This window comes from Epinephelus lanceolatus, chromosome 22, assembly GCF_041903045.1.
Source record: "Epinephelus lanceolatus isolate andai-2023 chromosome 22, ASM4190304v1, whole genome shotgun sequence".
Classification (NCBI taxonomy): Eukaryota; Metazoa; Chordata; class Actinopteri; order Perciformes; family Serranidae; genus Epinephelus; species Epinephelus lanceolatus.
In genome coordinates, this window is record NC_135755.1 from 19,053,637 (window position 1) to 19,071,152 (window position 17,516).

The window sequence follows — 17,516 nt, forward strand, 5'->3', positions numbered from 1 at the left end:
ACGTATGTAAAAAATGCAGTTATTTTAACTACAATCACAATCTTTTTCTAAACTGAATCAAATAGTTTTGGTGCTTAAACCCAACCACGCTGCCACCAGGTAATTTTACAGTTGTGGTAATTTCACGTATTTCTGTGAGATCACGCTGGATTTCACTCAGGAAAGGACCGTGTTGGTTCACAACACGATCCTGTCATAGTGATGTCGACTGTGTGGTGGTTCCGTGTTTGGAACCACGTGAAACCAGGTCAACTTTGAGTTATTTTAAGGTACGTCATCACCATGTTTCTTTATCTAATCTAACCTATGTAACTTTACTTGCATAAACCTAACCTACGTGACTTTACATTTAGTACGTAACTTTATGCTAACATCATTTTTGGGGCGCTAATTTATTGGATGTCGTAAGAACCATTGATGTCTTTTGTTTTTTGGTTACGTGTCGTACTTGTATCACCTTACAAAGTACTTATTTTCCAAATGTAACAAGTGCAGTTATTTAACCAAAACGTATACTTTTCTAAACCTAAACATGTAGTTTTGGTGCTTAAACCCAATCGTGCTGCCACCAGGTAATTTTAACACAATATGTGATACAGTTTTGGTCATTTCACGTATTTCTGTGCGATCACACTGGACATCACTATGACAGGAGAACCATGTTTGGAACCATGTGATACTTTAAGGTATGTCGTCACAATGTTTCTTTACCTAATCTAACCTATGTCACTTTACTTGCCTAAGCCTAACTTATGTCACTTTGCAGAGTACGTGACGTTATGCTAACATCACTTTTGGGGTGCTAATTTGTTGGATGTTGTTGGTGCGATGTTGACTTCTTTTCATTTTTGGTACATAGTTACTTGATACTTAATTGAAACATGATATTTTTCTAAACCCATATACATAGTTTTGGCGCTTAAATCCAACCGTGCCGCCACCATGTAATTTCATTAATTTGGAAATGCTCTCCAGAGCCGCAGAAGACGGGTCAACTGAACCTGATGTGTAAAACTGGTGAAGTGCCCCTTTAAGTGATCTCTTAATTTTCTCAATGTATGTCCTTTACCACACAACCATTAAGCTCTATTTAACTAATCGCTATATGCATACGAGTTTTAGGTTTAATCTCCTACATCATCTCCTGTTACAAAGAAATCTAAGTTTGCCACCTTTAAAACCCGAACAACATTGAATCCTTTTCTAAGGCAGTATATTGCAGACATTTCAGCTGATGGAGGTGGAGGAATCTTGCCGTCTATCAGATGTCGATAAAACGCAGCAGGAGGGAGGGCGGGAAAATCAGCGTGACAGAGCTGTGAGGGCCGGCGACCTGTCTTGATAGAGTCAGGGGTCTGTCTTTTAGCGTATTGACTTTCTGTCCATTTTATGCGACGGATGAAATCTTAAGCTATTTGGTCTTTGAGTCACACTCCGGTAACGTGGGCGGAACAGACCGTAAAGCAGCCAGAGATCAAAGAGTCTGATTTAAGAGTTTGTGACCATCGAGTTATGGGGTCAGAACTGCAGTTCTTGGGAGATATTGGCACACGGTCACCCTGAAACCCGTCATCGGAGCGTACATGTGACAGTAATGCTCCAATGGACCTTATTTAAACCCAGAGCTTAATGCCTAAATGTAAGCATAAATGTTCTTTCTGTCCTCTTTGGCTTTCACTGTACCGTCTGAGCAAATTTTGGCTGGTGTGGTTTTTGGAGAGAAAAGCACTGATGCAACGGCTGAATAAAAATCCTTCATTATCTAAGAGGTAAATCTCCTGTTCATTGAATAATGTGTCCTTCAGAGATGGTGCTCTGAATCACAAACAGCCTGGATTTATGCCCACAGATGATGCCCATACTCTGATATGTACTCTGATAATATGATATGTATATTAAGTAGGTGGCTGGTTGTTGGCTACTCATGTAGGACAACAATTTCAAGATGCATGTGCTGAATTTGCATCATTAGATGTGCGAAACATAGATAGATTTCCTTTATTAATGTGACTGCTGATGCATGAATATCCACTATTTTTGGGTAAAGTGTAATCGCAACTGAGGAAGATCTTGGAACGTTAATGTTATATTATTATATGAAGGTGAATCTGTGGTAATGCTGGCTAACTGATGACAGTAATGATAGTAAGCTTTAGCTGATAAATAAAATCTATATATTCTGTTCCTTTTAAGGATGACATCTGAGGAACACTTGTGCACCCTTATGTTAAAAAAATCATGTTTAATTTTAGATTGTTCCCTTTTATTTTAAATTCTTGTCAGTAAAATCTTTAGAAGTTGGGGGTTTAATTATTTCCAAAGTTGGTGTATTGGTCAACAGAAGCAAGGGCCTGACAGTTGTGTTGGACCAAAGGCCTGCGCCATGTTTTTAGCTCTTTTAGCCCCCTTGTTCAATCCAAGGGAAGTGACCTCTCTGTGTTGTGCGACCACCAGATGGCACTGTGAGTCCACCAGAGACCAGTGGCCGTTGTACATTCCTTCATCTCGGTCCTCAAAGACAAACTTTTGACTGCTGCAGCCTGGAGAAAGTTTCCTTTGCAGAAAAAATCCAATTTCTGTCGGCTGAATGGTTTGATTATACATGCTGGAAAGGTTCATTCGGATATATTCTATGACTGTTGTCAAGCTTGACCGGCACAAAAATAGATTTGGTTTAGTTTGCTTGGTGCGGAGAGAATCCACACAACCCAGAGCTCGGACTGCATTTGGACTCTGTGTGAAGGCTTGAAGTCGTCGTTTGACCCCAGAGGTCGGTGCTCGACTCTGTAACCTGCATCAGTGGGACTCCATCGAGGGCCGCCTGACTTCATACCAGGTTGACAATGAGGATAAGCTCTTCACTGGCTGCCTCTTGTGACTTTGTCCCTGTCTGGTACCTCCGTCCCCATGAAGTACACCTCAATTTGTGACTGCAGAGCACATCTTCATGCTTTTACCCTCCATTTATGGTCTGAAAACCAACATTTTCACACCAAATAAAAAACAAACACGTGTGAAATATTGGCTTTCATTCCAAAACTTTTTCATCTTAGAGCTTAACTTCTCTGGTACGCTGATTTCTCTCACACATTGCGGTAAGTCATGCACTTCAGTGTGGCGGATAAGGCTCCTCAACTGAGACTAGTCCCTCCACAATTAAAGCACCCACTGCAGGTTTACAGCCTATAGAATCACTGTGGGCTTCCAGCACCAGCGCGTCGAAACGGCCCAGTGTCTGCAGGTTAAAAAAAAACAGAAGACAACAAAGTAAAAGCACGCAATCACACGCTGCTGGTGTGTTCTCTGGAGGCGGGGCTGTAGCTGATGAGCGACAGCTCCTGCTCCACCTCCGTTTCCGGCTCTGTTTCCGAAAGCATGCCGATGTTTTGGCATTCGGAGAGGCTCTGTGACACTATTCCGATTTGTGTTTCATCATCTGTCATGTCCTCCGGGTCCACCGTCAACCTCCCGTTATCCCCCCTGCCGCCGTTGCGACAGTTACTATTGCGGTCCATGCCATCTTTCCCGTGACTGCCCATCAGAAGAGGGGTCACGGCGTGCGATGGGCACGGCGGGGGGACTAGGAGGGTTTTGCAACTCTGTCCAGCTGCGTTGGCCCCGACTTTGTACTGGCACCTGATGTAGCTGGAGAATGCTCTCCTGTAGGTCTTATTGAAGAGGGTGTAGACGAGAGGGTTCACCCCGGAGGAGATGTAGCCCACCCAGACGAAGACGTTGAGGAGGTCATTGAGCAGTGACTCGTTGCAGGAGCCGCGGCACAGGACGAAGGTAACATTGGTGATGAAGAAGGGACACCACATGATGAGGAAGAGGAAGAAGACGATTCCAAGGACCTGGGGAAAGAGAGAGGAGAAAAGAAAAGTTAAAAGAAGCAAAGGGGCAGAAGTTCATCCATCAATTCAGCGATTTCACATGCATATGACACCAGTTATTCGTGTGTATGAAGCAAATGAACACAAAATAATTAGCGTTCAAACTTGCGTAAGTATCGCATCATGTTTGGTGTTAACACAATATTAAAATGCCAGATGTTCATATTAAAAGTGGCCAAAGACAGGCGCTAAAATAGAATGTTTCAGATAGAGGGTGAATACATGCGTTTTGAATGTAAAACATGATCTAGTAGAAACCCAAAATACAAGTATAAACCTGAAAATGATCACAGTACGTCCCCTTCAATATCATTTTCAGTGTGCCACTTCTACAGGGACTTGGATTTTTGATACAGGTGCAAAAGTGCTTTGGTTTTCATCCAACATGAATTTGAATTCAGCAAAGCCACAGCAGAGCACCCTCTGAGCACTCTGTGACTCCAGCAATGCTTCAAGCTTTTTGACGTTGCTCTAAGCGTCTGGCTGGATTTGATAACATGAGCTCTTCTAACCATCTCAGAGGAGACATATGAAACTTCCTGTGTAGAGACATCTCTCTTGGTCTTCAAAGACAGACAAATTTAGCCGCTGCACACAGAGCATTAAATGTAGGTGCAAGCCGTCAGTATGAACATCAGGACAAAGAGGATCATAATCTCACAATATCTACGGGTCAGCAATTTTATGCGAATATGTTTTGAGGATTTTGATTGGTTTGTTTCAATATACAAGGTGTTTGTACACTGCAAGCAAGAAATATAGTTTTAAAACCGCATTAATAATATTTCACTAGTCCATACCCATTGGTAGCTTTGTCACCTTCTACATATACCTATGCCAATACGCAATGCTGATGTGCAGTTTCACATAGATTGACCACGTCAGTGAGTAGAAAAACGTGGGACAGACAGAATGACTGACTGACAGAATGACACACTGACAGTTTCTGTGATTATGTACAGCATACCATACCATGACTTAGTCATGCCAAAAATTAGAAGAAAAAACAACATTGGTCCACTGGGAGAGCCACAGTGATCAGTCGCATTTTAGCCATTTTTAAGCATTTTTCTGTTGTTATAGCGCCACCCAGTTGCCAATTAGAGTTAAATTCTCCAGTCACCTTGAGGTGTCCTGTTCTACATATCTACCAAGTTTAGTAAAACTCGATATGGCGGTTAGGCCTAGATAAGAAATTAGCTCTCTAGCGCCCCCATTTTGTTTGATGGGGTCAATAATGGAGGGGTCCCCTCAGATTATGTGTGGTCATACGCCTACAAAGTTGCGTGGTGATCGGTGAAACCCTTGAGATGTTATACACCTTTATGTGATGAGCCACGCCCTCCGCAATATTCATTGCTTTATAGAAGCTCAGTTTTAGTAAGTTTTCCAACTTTTGCCAAGAGGGAACTTTAGATATTGGTCCCTAGATTATGTTCACAGAGTTTCATGCAGATCGGTGAAACTTCCTAGGAAGAGATCGATTTTAAGTGTTTTTCAAAAAATTCAAAATGTCAGAAAATCTATACAACCGGAAGTTATGGGTTCTTGAGGCAAATGTGTTCCTCATGAGGAGAGGCGTCTCTGTGCAAAGTTTCATGTCTCTACAACATACGGGGCATGAGATATGCCCATTCAAAGTTTGCAAATTCAATCGGTTGCTATAGCGCCCCCCTTTGGCCAGTTGATGTAATATTGCTTCATTCGCATCCTCCCATGACCCTCTACCACTGTGCCAAATTTCACATGGATTGATCAAGTCAGTGAGGAGAAAAACGTGGAACACACACACACACACACACACACACACACACAGAGTTTTCGTCATTATATAGTACGATATGTAAACTGTGGTTCAAATGACAGTGTATAATGTGACAGGAGTCGCTTGTTCTGACAAACCCTCAGAGAATTATCACCAAATCGCTGCAGCTCTACAGCAACTCTTAGCTCCTTGTTTTAGTTTATTGGCCCACAACTTCACTATTTTGATCCACTGTCATCTAACTCATTTCCAGATTAATTCCTCAGGTCACCAAAAACATGATTCACTAAACCATCAGGATTTAAAATACATGAGTACAGTTTCATGCATGGCCGAGCAGCGTGCCTGGGCACACACATGCATTTGAGTGTTTTAGATAGTAACATTTTAGGGACATTGCATGTGTCAGGGAAGTACTGAGCATATGACTGGATAAATGAGACTTAGATTATACTGCACGAGTTGTGTGAGAGTGTGTAAACAGATGTTTTGATGTAGTTTTGCTGTTGTTAAACATGGATCCCAATGGCTTCAATTCATGAAGAAGGTTTGCTATTTTGGATTCTCAGTCCACCATGGAGGCATGCAGGAAAAATAAAGTTTTCGTCATGAATTTAAAGGTAACACACGGTGAGTAACTGATACGCAAATGGTCATTTTGCAGGTGAAGTATTGCTTTAATAACCATCTCTGCACCTCCTCCAAGAAGGGCTGAGTATTGTTTAAATTTTTGATCGTAACATAAATTATACCTGAGGCTTGGGACTGATACCAGAAATGTTTTCAATACCTTGTTTGAGTACAAAATGTAAAAATGTAGATGCGCGGCAGGCACACTCATACACCATTGTTCCTGAGCACCTATTTTTAAGGCTGTGGCGGTTGAGTTCAACTATTGGAATGCAGGAGCGCGCACTGCATGTCATGTGGCTGGGACCAACCAATCACAGCCAACAGATATCCACACAAATATTGAGGTTCAGTACTTCTTCCACTGAGTGTATTTATCTGTTTATCACCTAGCCGTTACATTACATGTCTGCGACCCCTGAAACACCTAAAATCACCTGACAAGCCCTCAGCTCCACTCTTCATTCTCACCTTGGAGGCCCGCCTCTCGTTCTTTATGGCCTGCATCATCCCCCGTCGCCCGTGGCACCCCGACGTGTCGCTCCGCCCTGGCCCCGCAGCCGGCGAGCTGAGCTGAGACGCCACTTCCGAGCTGGGAATGATGCTTATGCTGTCTGGCGTGGTGAGCAGTATGCTGGGCTCTGCTCCTTTCAGACAGCTCAAGGTGTTCCGTCTGCTCTGAGGAGGCGGGGGCTTCAGCTCTGTGGGAGAGGTAAGAGGTAAGAGGTCAAGGATCTGCAATCACATTTGCTCAACCACAAACCAGATTGCATGAAAAAGAAAACAATTTGATTCACTAACAGAAAAAGACTGTAAATGCAAAATTCTGCTTTTGCCAAAAGTTTGTCAGCCCCAAATCTGAAGGATGGGAGTTATCACCATGACACCTTCCAGCTCAGCTACCAAGAAAACTGCTGCCGATTTCACTTAGGACAGCAAACCAGTGAATGCATGCCACATTTTTTGTTAACAAGGCTGCTGGCATCTTGGAGAGAGGAAAAGGTTAAACATGAGAGGAATGTTTCAGTTACAATTTTCTCTGTTCGGGATGCCGTAGGTGCTCAAAGTGTGACCCTTGGGTCAATGGCAGCCCTTTTGTGCTCCCTCTCAAACCTGAGATGAAATGCATCCATTATAGTTTATTCCTCTGGGGTCATTTCACTACTTTCACTTTCAATATATTACATTTCATACACTACTTGGCTACTGCGTCAAACTGCACCCCCTTAACAAGCATCTATCAGGATAGGAATGACAACTTGTCGCACCTTGGGAGTGTTGGGGGAATTATGTTCGGTCATCGATGCTAGCGCTGTAAGCTTAAGTTAAAGCTTTCAGAGAAAAACTCAGCAGTTTAATGTCGAAGTGTAATGGAAAAGCCACCATGGAAAAACTGCTGTATGGTTGAGAAGAAAAGGAGGTTTCAGGAAAAATGGATTAACTCGTACAACATCGGACCTCGGGGGACTCCTAGGATGGACAAGGCACTACCAGCCCTACTCTGCCTCACTCTGCCTCTGACTGGCTTACCCTGATATTCTTTCAGCTGCTGTGAAACTGTGCCTACTTGGGGCAACAAAAAAGTTTGTTGTTGGTGCATTGGTACAGTCGACAAACACGAAAGGATGGCAGAGGAGGTACCTGAATGGCAAGAGGAGCTAGGCCAAATCCCATTTCTACCCCTTAAATCTTCCACTTGGTATTGAGTGCCCTCGTTTGCGAGATAACCCTTGATGAGGGAAGTGAGAAATATTAGGGTAGAGAGCTTTCCCTAAGAAATGAGACACCACTTCAAGCAAATCAGCGTGGCCGAGGTGCAGGCATACGTCACGCGTAGTAGTGACGCAAGATCGCTTTTGTTCAGGTAAGTCGATTTGTTTGAATATTCTGACGCTGTGTTCAACCCAGTTGCTGATGAGTTTACGCTAGTCCAACCATCTGTTGTTTGTATAGCCTACATTCCAATCGTACAGTAACAAATTGTAGTCTATATGACTTCGCAAGGTGTTCTGGGAAATTTCATCTTCCACTTCACTTCGTTGAAAGTGTGGGTCGGGGCTCCCTTGGAATCTAGGGTGGATTTTGGTCTTGGAAACCACTTCCACTAACTCAATTCTGTTTTGGGACACCACTAGCCTAAATGTGAACATGCACAACCAAGTGCAAGTGGGTATTGCTCGGGGAAGTGTGGGTATTGGGACAGGCCCTAAGTCTGGTAAGAGTTAGGGTGAGAATATCAGGGTAGGGATGGCAGAGGAGATACCCGCACACCAATGTTACTGAGGTAGAAAGCCAGACAAAGGTCCAGAGACTGAGATCAATGCAAAAATAGTCTTGATGTCTTAAATAAATAGACTATGTTTTATATTGGTATGCAATTCCTTAACTTTCCACATTGACACAGATATCAATTACCCTATTTTCTATACCCTATACCCTATTCCTGAAATTCAATCATGGTTCTTGTATTTTCAGTGGCCCAATCTAGCCTCTAGGTAGCTCATGAAGTTGCTAGTCGCAGTAAGCAGCTCAGTGATGGAGAGTTTATGTAGGATGGCTTGGCGAAAGTGGCCGACACCGCATGTCCTGACCTCTGCGGCCCTTAATCATATGGTGGCTCCTCAATTTGGCACCAAGTCATCAAAACTTTGAGAACCTCCCCTGTGCCAGAGGATGAGGTGCCTCATCATGCAATTTGATCTCAACTGTTGAAGCTGAGGCTCGACTCCGAATCAGGAGCCAGCTGTCCATGTGCTGTCCAGACTGATCGGACAGATAGCTGCTGTCTGCTCAGTCAGCGCCACAACCACAATATACTGCTGGTGAATTAGCTGATACGATGTATACACAGAGCATACTGTTGGTGCTGGGCTGCAGTGGGACCATCTTTCTTTATTTAAATGGAAATAAAAATATGCAGCGATTCTTGGACACAAACTGCTTCTGCGTGGTTTCATTTGTGGATTTATACAAGTGTGTGTGGAGTGGTTACAATCTCCAGCGGAGGAAAACAAGATAAAATACCAACATAAGGCTCGTCAAAGGTTATAACCACCACCATCAACAGTTGTTTTCATCCTTCATTTAATAGTGATAAAACATATGGGTGCTGCTGATGGGTTCAGACTGAATAATTCACATAAATTCCTCAATTAAAAATATTTTATGGGTGATTGTTCTGTTGAAATGAACCAATTCTCATCAGCTAAAAGCCTGCTCAGTTCTTACCTTGTGAGTCTGAAGGAGAGTGTGTGTTGATCTGAGGAAGGTGGAAGGTGCTGGGTGGAGGCTGCAATGTGTTTGTCATTGCTGGTGTGTGCAAAGGCTGCTGGGAGGAAGTCTTTGCCTCATACAGGAAGACGGTGGCCTGCCTCTGGAGCACCTGGAGAGGACAGGAAGTGAATAAAGGATGAGGTGAAAGAGGCAGGGGGTTGTGGAGTGAGGACATAGAGTTTCGGAAGGCACACTCAGACATGACTACCTGTATGGTGAGGCAGTATGTCACCACCATGATGACCAGTGGGATGAAGAAGGCCACGAAGGAGCCAATGAGCATAAAGCGCTCCTCGTTGAGGACACAGCTGCCGTTGACAAAGACCTTGTCCTCGTTGTGGAGGCCGATCACTGGAATAGGCATCGACACGCCTAGAGACGGAGAGAGAGTAAAAGGAATTAATGTGTTTTATTTATATTATTTTGTTGAGAACTTTTCTCTCTATCAATTTGTTGTTTTTGTTTGGATCCAGAGTTTCTTCTGACAGACTGATGTTGATGCTCATCATTATGCAAATACAAGATAATAATTAGGTACTACGCCAAAAAACAATGGAAATATAATGAATAACAACAGGGCATAAACATGAAGACAATCATAGGGCAAACATATCAGCAAATGCTCAACAATAGGATATATATTTTTCCCCCTTTTTTATAATATATATTTTCCCTTGTATTCTTTTTTCTCCACACTGTATTTCAAGAATTTCTTGGTTTTTATTAGATTTATTATTATTTTTCACTGCTTCCTGTTGTTGTTGTTTTTCCTTATAATGTTAGTTTAGTTCTTTTGTCAACTTCCCCCCTTTTTTTTGTCAATGTCCATTTTTCTTCTTAAGTTGAGGTTCATTCGTATAAGCTTGTGGCTTCTTGACCTGTCCTGACGCTTTTTTTTTTAAAAAATTTTCACTATATGGACTATGATGTGTGCAAAAAATAAATAAATAAATAAAAAAATAAAAAAAGGGGTACAATATGACAAAGCCCATGGCTGGACCTAGACGCCTGGGGACCCTTAGGAGGATTTGGTATGGGGGACCCGTCAGTGTAACGTATTCCCACATCACGTGGCACTGCACCAAGTTGTGTATTGTAATATCATTAGCACACATAATGCGGCATGGCCCCCAATACACTTGCTAACCCATCCACTGGCACTGTCTCCTGGTGAAAAAAAACTGGAGGCCAATTGTACCTTCTTAGAGAGGCTGTGATGCAATACATTTTTGAGCTAGCGTGAACATAGCAGAGATGGGGACTCGAGTCATTGTGACTTGGACTCGAGTCGACTCGAGTTGCTGTTTTGATGACTTGTGACTTGAATTGACAAAAAATAAAAGACTTGAGACTTGACTCGGACTTGGAAGTTAAAGACTCGGGACTTGACTTGAGACACGATGACTTGAATGACTTGAGTGTTATTCACATCATGTTTTCGGTTTGGTGAAACTTGTTTTTTAATTTATTTGCTAACATTAACCCCAGAAAACGTGAGCGAACATTTCGACCGGTTCATCACAAGACCGGCTGTACGTTTTATGAACGAGCAGCACAGGGTTAAATGAGTTAAATGGGTGATTTTGGCTGCTGCCTTGGTTAATTTGTGTGTGTGTGCGTGTGTGTGTGTGTGTGTGCGCACGCATGGGGGTCGTTCCTGCAAAGCAAACATTGCAGCGATGAAGTCAATGTTTACTGACAGTTACTTATATCTTGTCTTTTCACTTTATTAAGATCAGATTCTGCAGGTAAAATTACAATAAGGTGACTTGACTTGGACTTGACTTGACCTATTACAGGACTTGACTTGACTTGACTTGACTTGACTTGACATAACCTGTGACTTGACTTGACTTGACTTGCCCAAGAAAAATGACTCGGGACTTACTTGAGACTTGAAGGTTAAGACTTGAGACTTACTTGAGACTTGCACATGTGTGACTTGGTCCCATCTCTCCTACATAGTGATATCTTGTGGAAGAAGGCAACCTAAGGCCCTGATCACACAGGTCACAATCAGTGTACTGTTTATTTTGTTTATTTGACAGTAATTAGTATCTAGTTCTTAAAATGTTGAGGCAGAGGGTACTTTCTGTAGCTCTGGTTGAGGGTGAGAGGCTGTCAGTAAATAGTTTGTTGGGCACAGGGAAACAGAGATCTGTGTGGGTACATGAGACCCTAATAAAGAGGGTGTATCATGGGGAGTACCACCAGTTGGTCCAGGAGCTTCTCCTCCATGATGGCCGTTTCCAGGCATATTTTAGGATGAATCAGGGGCACTTTGGCAACCTGCTGTCTATCGTCGGCCCGTATAGCTCTGGGTATCCAGCAACAGTTACCACCAGTTTCTCCTCCATTGTTTACCAACTGTAAACTTGTTGTGGTGACCACCACAGAAGGCCCGCCTCTCAAATCATCTGATTGGACAATGGGGAAAAGGCTGAGAGGTCATGGGGCATTGTTCCGCTTTGAGTTGAAGCAAGCAAAAAGCTTAATTCTCATTAAAAACAATTAGAAAAAGCTGCCTCCAGCTGCTAAAATGCATCCTGTGTAATCAGGGCCTAAATAATGCTCCAAACTAAGGCTTCATTTTGTCGAAGCAACAACTGGCAAGGCCATATTTAAATGGGTCCCTCGCTCGGACTCTCACCTCAAGATATCTAAATGAAAATGGGTTCTTGTACCCAGGAGTCTCCCCTAAACTTGGGAGGGCTTGTTCCCAGTAAATGTTGAATAATCACTTTATATTTGCATCGACACTACCTAGAGAACCTTCATTGCATGTGTCTTTCTCACATCCTCTTGTGCACAAATGCCCAGAAATACTTAATTCATGGTGGTAATATAAAGATGCTGGAATGTTATTAAGAGAAGAAAATAGAATAATGAGTTAATAACAGGGCGTTATGCTAATAATGATGAGGTAATCTTATGGTTATGGTTGTCTGGCATAAAATCAATTTAATATCTTTACTACTGCAAGAAAATGCAGAGAAGTAAACATCAATAATGAGAAGAAAACAAGGCTTTACTCATTCAGTCACCATCCAAAACATCCCCTCTTTTGTTTTATGGTAATATTATTAAAGAAGTTTCAAATAGTGTCATTTCTTGCCTGGTAACAGAGTGATTAAACCATGAAGCATGAAGGTAATAACCATGAATCAGGGAGGGGGAAACCACCTGTTTCTACTTAATTTTATGGTTAAATTCCTGCAAACAAAGCGGGTCATTTTAGTGTAATAGTCTGAAAATCATGGCTGGAAAAGGCTTAATCATTTCCCCATGACCGACCCCAAACACATTTCAGAAACAATCCATTATCCACCAATTTTGAAAAAATGGGCATCCTGTGAAGACTCAGTCTTTTTTTATTATCATGAGCGTAAACAATGATTTGTGGAATAACACATATTAGATGGGAAATGAGAGCTACAGCTGTTATGAATCCAAATTGTTAAAATCTATCAGTGTGTAATGGACGCTCACGGTGTTATGATAGTTGCTCTGGTGCTGTTAGAGGACACTGCTTGACAAAAGACTGAGGTGAGAGCAAGCCTTTGGAGGACGGAGCTGATTTACTGGCCTATGATAATAACACCCAGTAATGTGCCGCTTCTGATTTCAAAGAGCTTTTCTGTTCAAAGTGTCGGCTGACCTGGGATCTGTTTCAGCGCAGCAGACACCGAGGAGAAAAGCGACTCCAGGTTTTTCCCAGCTCTCAAGCTCCTGGCAACAGGAGCGTTTCACAGTCCGGACATCTCTGAGCTGTGTCATGCCCACAGTGTGAGCTGCCGTAATTCATTTAAGTGCAAGGTACATCATTTTCTCCCGCGCAGCTGGTGACCAGGTCGACATCAAAACACAATTTGGAGCGGTGGCAGCTCCCTTAATGCAATCGTTGCAATCGACTGCACAGACGCTGCCCAGGAGGATGAATTTGTTTGTATAGATTGTAAACATTTTACCTCTGTGGATGTCTAAATAACCTGTGATGTGGAAATCGTTGTGACTAATGAGACTGTCCGGCGGTCTGGGTCGAGTCATGATTCATTCATACTGTCTTTAATAGCGCGTGGAGGAGACTTTAAAGGGCTGGTTCATCCAAATTGCAGAAAGTATAGCACTGTGTCTCAAATCAGATACTCCTCATAGTACACTGACACGTAGAACACTGCGTACACTCCGTACTTACTTCCCACTACTGAGTTTTGAAGCCAATTTTCATAGTAGCCAAACTGTGGAATTATGACTTCTGCCCTATTTAAACTGCTCTGGCCTGCCTACTGTTGCTGCTTCCTCTGCAAGCTGCTTTGCAACCTGCCTCCACCCCAGCCCCTCCTTTTGTATGCTTTGTCTGACTTATCAGTGTCATTTCTGTTTGGCACTGATGCTGCTCTGTTCTGTTCCTGGGGGGGTCTTTGCTGCTGCTCTCCCTGCCTTGGGCTTTCCATGTAGGCGCATGGAAGGGCAGGGAGGTTTGCTCTCTCCCATTTGGCTTTCCACGTAGGCATGTGGATGTCTGCGTAGGCCTAGGAAAGGCAGAGAGGCCCCAAAACAGAGCCATACCAGTTTACTTTGACTAAAGTAGTCCTGATTAAATTACAGATGTTTGTTCGATACAAACATACAAAACAAGCATGGACCAATTATTAACCACTGCATGCTCTTTTTTAAAAAATGATTTCTCAAAGTCTCTCTTGTTGCCTTCCTTCCTGTCTTTCCAACCTGTAGAATATGACACGCCCATTGAGAGCATCACAGTTCGCATTTCAAGTTAAGAAAAAAAAATGACATTTTTTGGTTCCGACAGGGAACCAACTTTTCAGTTATCAAACCAAATGAAATGCTCTGAATGGTTCAGGAACCAAGACAGAACCACATTGGTGGAAAGGGCGTAATAGTGCACTGCATTTGCCATATTTTCCAATGTGAATGCACTCAAAATAGCAAGTATAGACGCTGGGGCCGATGTCAAGAATGACGTCATTTCATTAGCTGGAGACAAAACACGACTCTCCACCACAGGGCTGTAGGCTACATAGGAGTCTTAAAATGTCGTCTTGTCGTGTTATTGGGAGCCAGAATAGAAGGAGTCGTGGCTCAAAACACTGCCCGTCAACAAAAACGGAGACAACTATGGTTAAATGTGATAAGATGAAATGACCACTCTAAGAGTGCGGTGCTCTGGATAACGAACGGTGCATTCAGACAGCTCTCCAAATTTCCAAACGGTCCAGTCTGCCAAAGTGCGCTCCGGCACTCGGAATGAGTATTTCTGAATGCACAACTCGCATCATCTTTTTTCATTGTCTAAAACAAGCCAACAGAACTTGCTAGCTAGTGCTAGCTAATGTCTGTGGAGAATTGTTTTGCCTCCAGCTAAGCCCTGCTCACCAGAAAACATCATACTGTTCACTAATAGTAAAAGGGTCTATAAGTCCGGAAGTATCTGATGTGAGACACTTCCAATGTTCAAGCAGCCTGGGTTATTTCTCTCTGGGATTTCAAGTTGATGCAGTCAGGAGTTCAATTTAAAACATTCAGTCACAATATCTCTATCCAGATGAACAGACCTTGTTGCCATTGGGACTATTTCTTTGGTAGAAAGTAGTTCTAATGATGTTCTTAATGATGTCTGTGGATCACTGGAGTACTGCAACTCACATTTTTTAATGAACACTCCTCTAATATATTTGAGGCAGTAATCAGAAATGAAGCTGGAGCCACCTACATGGCTGGATACCACCATTTGTAAGTGAGAAAATATATGTTTTTGTAATTACCATGGACCAACCCTTGGAGGTGGAGCAGTGCCTGATGGGTAACTTCTTGCGACATAATTCACAATGTGCCTTTTGGCAGCCACACACAGGTTGTACTTCACGCTGCGCTGTTTAAATTTTAAAATGCAGCAGATTCCATTCCCTCTGGTGATAATAGTTATCTGCTGAAGCCAAAGCGCCTCTCCCCACTCTGTAAATCCAGCCAGCGCACATCTGACACAATGATGTGGTAAGCAGACACGCTGGCTCTGTGGCAGGTCGCAGCGCGGCCCAGCTGGAGGGCCGGTGATGCTGGAGGAAGATTATTGTACCAGCAGAGGGGGATCTGCAGACTCATCAGGGTGTGAGCTGCTCGTAAAAATGTTGCTCCCTCGTGAGCGCCGCGCACCTCTGTGAACCCGAGAGCCGACACCAGTAAATGAAGTGTGAGGCGTCACAGATATGACGGGGGAACGGAGGAAGTTGTTTCATATGCTCACGCTTTGAAGCTCGTGGAGAAGTGATGGAGGGAATGAAAAAAGGAATAAGGAGACAAGAACAGAGGGAGTAAAGTTTTACTTCAGCTACTTTAGTGACAACGGAGACATCAGAATTAAAACATAAAAAGTGCCACAAAGAAGTTTGACTCCTCGGATATCACATGTATGTCCATCAATGGTTTCTCTGATTGAGACAACCTCCTTGTTTCCTTCACTCTTTTCTTGTTTCCTTCTCTCACTGTTTAATTCCTTTGCTCCTTGTTTTCTTCCCTCCCTTCTTGTTTCTTTTGCTCTCTTTTTGCTACCTTCTCTCCTTCCTTGTTTCCTTCCCTCCTTCTTTCTTTCTTTGTTCATTCCCTTCCTCCTTATTTCCTTAAATCTTCCTTTTTCCTTCCCTCGTTTCAGGTTTACTTCTCCCCCATTTTGTGACCTTCTTTCCTCCCTTCTTGCCCCCTCCCTCCCCCGTTTCCTTCCTTTCTTCTCATTTCCTTCTTCCCTCCTTTTAAACTGCCTGTCGTCCTTGTTTCCTTCTCTAGCTCTGTTTCCTCTCTTTGCTCCTATGTTCCTTCCCTCCTTTCTTGTGTCCTTCTTCACACCTTGTTCACTCCCCTCCCTGTTTAATTCCTTTACTCTCTTCCTGTTTCTTTTTTTCCACTCCATTTCCTTCTTGTTTCCTTCCTCCTGTTTCCTTTCCTTCCTTCTCATTTCCTTCCTCCTGTTTCCTTTCCTTCCCTCTCATTATTGTGATTTCCTCTGTTTTCCTTCTTGCCTCCTTGTTTACTCCCCTCACTGCTTGTTTCCTCCACTCTCTTCTTTCTCTCTGTTTCCTTCATTTGTTCCTTATTTCCTTCCCTCCCTTCTTGTTTCCTTTGCTCCGAACTTGTGTCCTTCTGTCCCGTTTCCTTCATTTGCTCCTTGTTTCCTTCCCACCCTTCTTGTTTCCTTTTCACCCTCCTTGCCCCCCTTTTCCTTCCTTTCTTCTTGTTTCCTCCTTCCCTCCTTCACTCCTTGTTCATTACCCTCCCTCCTTAATAAGATCCAATCCTGCCGGACCTACACGCCTGGATGGATTGAAACCAGCTCCGAGTCAAACAGAGTGTGTTATTACACCAGAAAATGGCTGCAAGGATCTTCTGCTGGATGTTTTGTTGCTAATCCTTCAGCACTGATCGCCGTAAGCCTTCTCAGACCTCAATCAAAGCAGCATGTAGCTGTGCAGAACCTTTAGAGGGGTCAAGGAAACACCAACAGGGGAAACACAGGATTGTTTATAATTCAAAAGCAGCCGATTGTGAAGGACTGCTGAGGGAGAGGGAGGAATGTAAAACTCCACCTGGTTTCTGGAGGTGTCAATCAACTTGATCCGACTGTACTGTTTGAAAGTTTCACAGCAAGATAACTTTGAAAGTGCTTTGCTTTGTTGTTTCGGTTCAATCCAAAGACTATATGTCTTTGGATTGATATGTATCACATGCCTGTTGTTCTGTCTTGCCCACACACATTTTCTGTTTGTTTCAGTGCTGATAACAGCAGGATGAATTCCTCTACACTTATTACACATGGTCAACAGAGTAAATGTAATGTTGTGGAGAGATAGCCGCTGTAAATATTAAATTAAAGCTGCAGGATAGGGACCGTACACAAATTATTAAAGGGAGGGGGTCGTCAGAAAATGGAGTAGTGATAGTAA

General features: G+C 43.1%; 1 protein-coding gene across 1 annotated transcript in view; it reads right to left on the minus strand.

Moving 5' to 3' along the window:
* Positions 1 to 2,267: 2,267 nt before the first annotated feature.
* The window catches only part of htr2cl1 (5-hydroxytryptamine (serotonin) receptor 2C, G protein-coupled-like 1), a 223,564-nt gene continuing 208,315 nt past the window's right edge, over positions 2,268 to 17,516 (minus strand). Inside the window, exons 7-10 of the mRNA XM_078164563.1 lie at positions 9,770 to 9,933; positions 9,517 to 9,670; positions 6,760 to 6,989; positions 2,268 to 3,854 (exon numbers count right to left, since the gene is read on the minus strand). Coding sequence (XP_078020689.1) covers positions 3,282 to 3,854; positions 6,760 to 6,989; positions 9,517 to 9,670; positions 9,770 to 9,933 — 1,121 coding nt within the window. The 3' untranslated portion in view covers positions 2,268 to 3,281. The remainder of the gene's footprint in view (positions 3,855 to 6,759; positions 6,990 to 9,516; positions 9,671 to 9,769; positions 9,934 to 17,516) is intronic.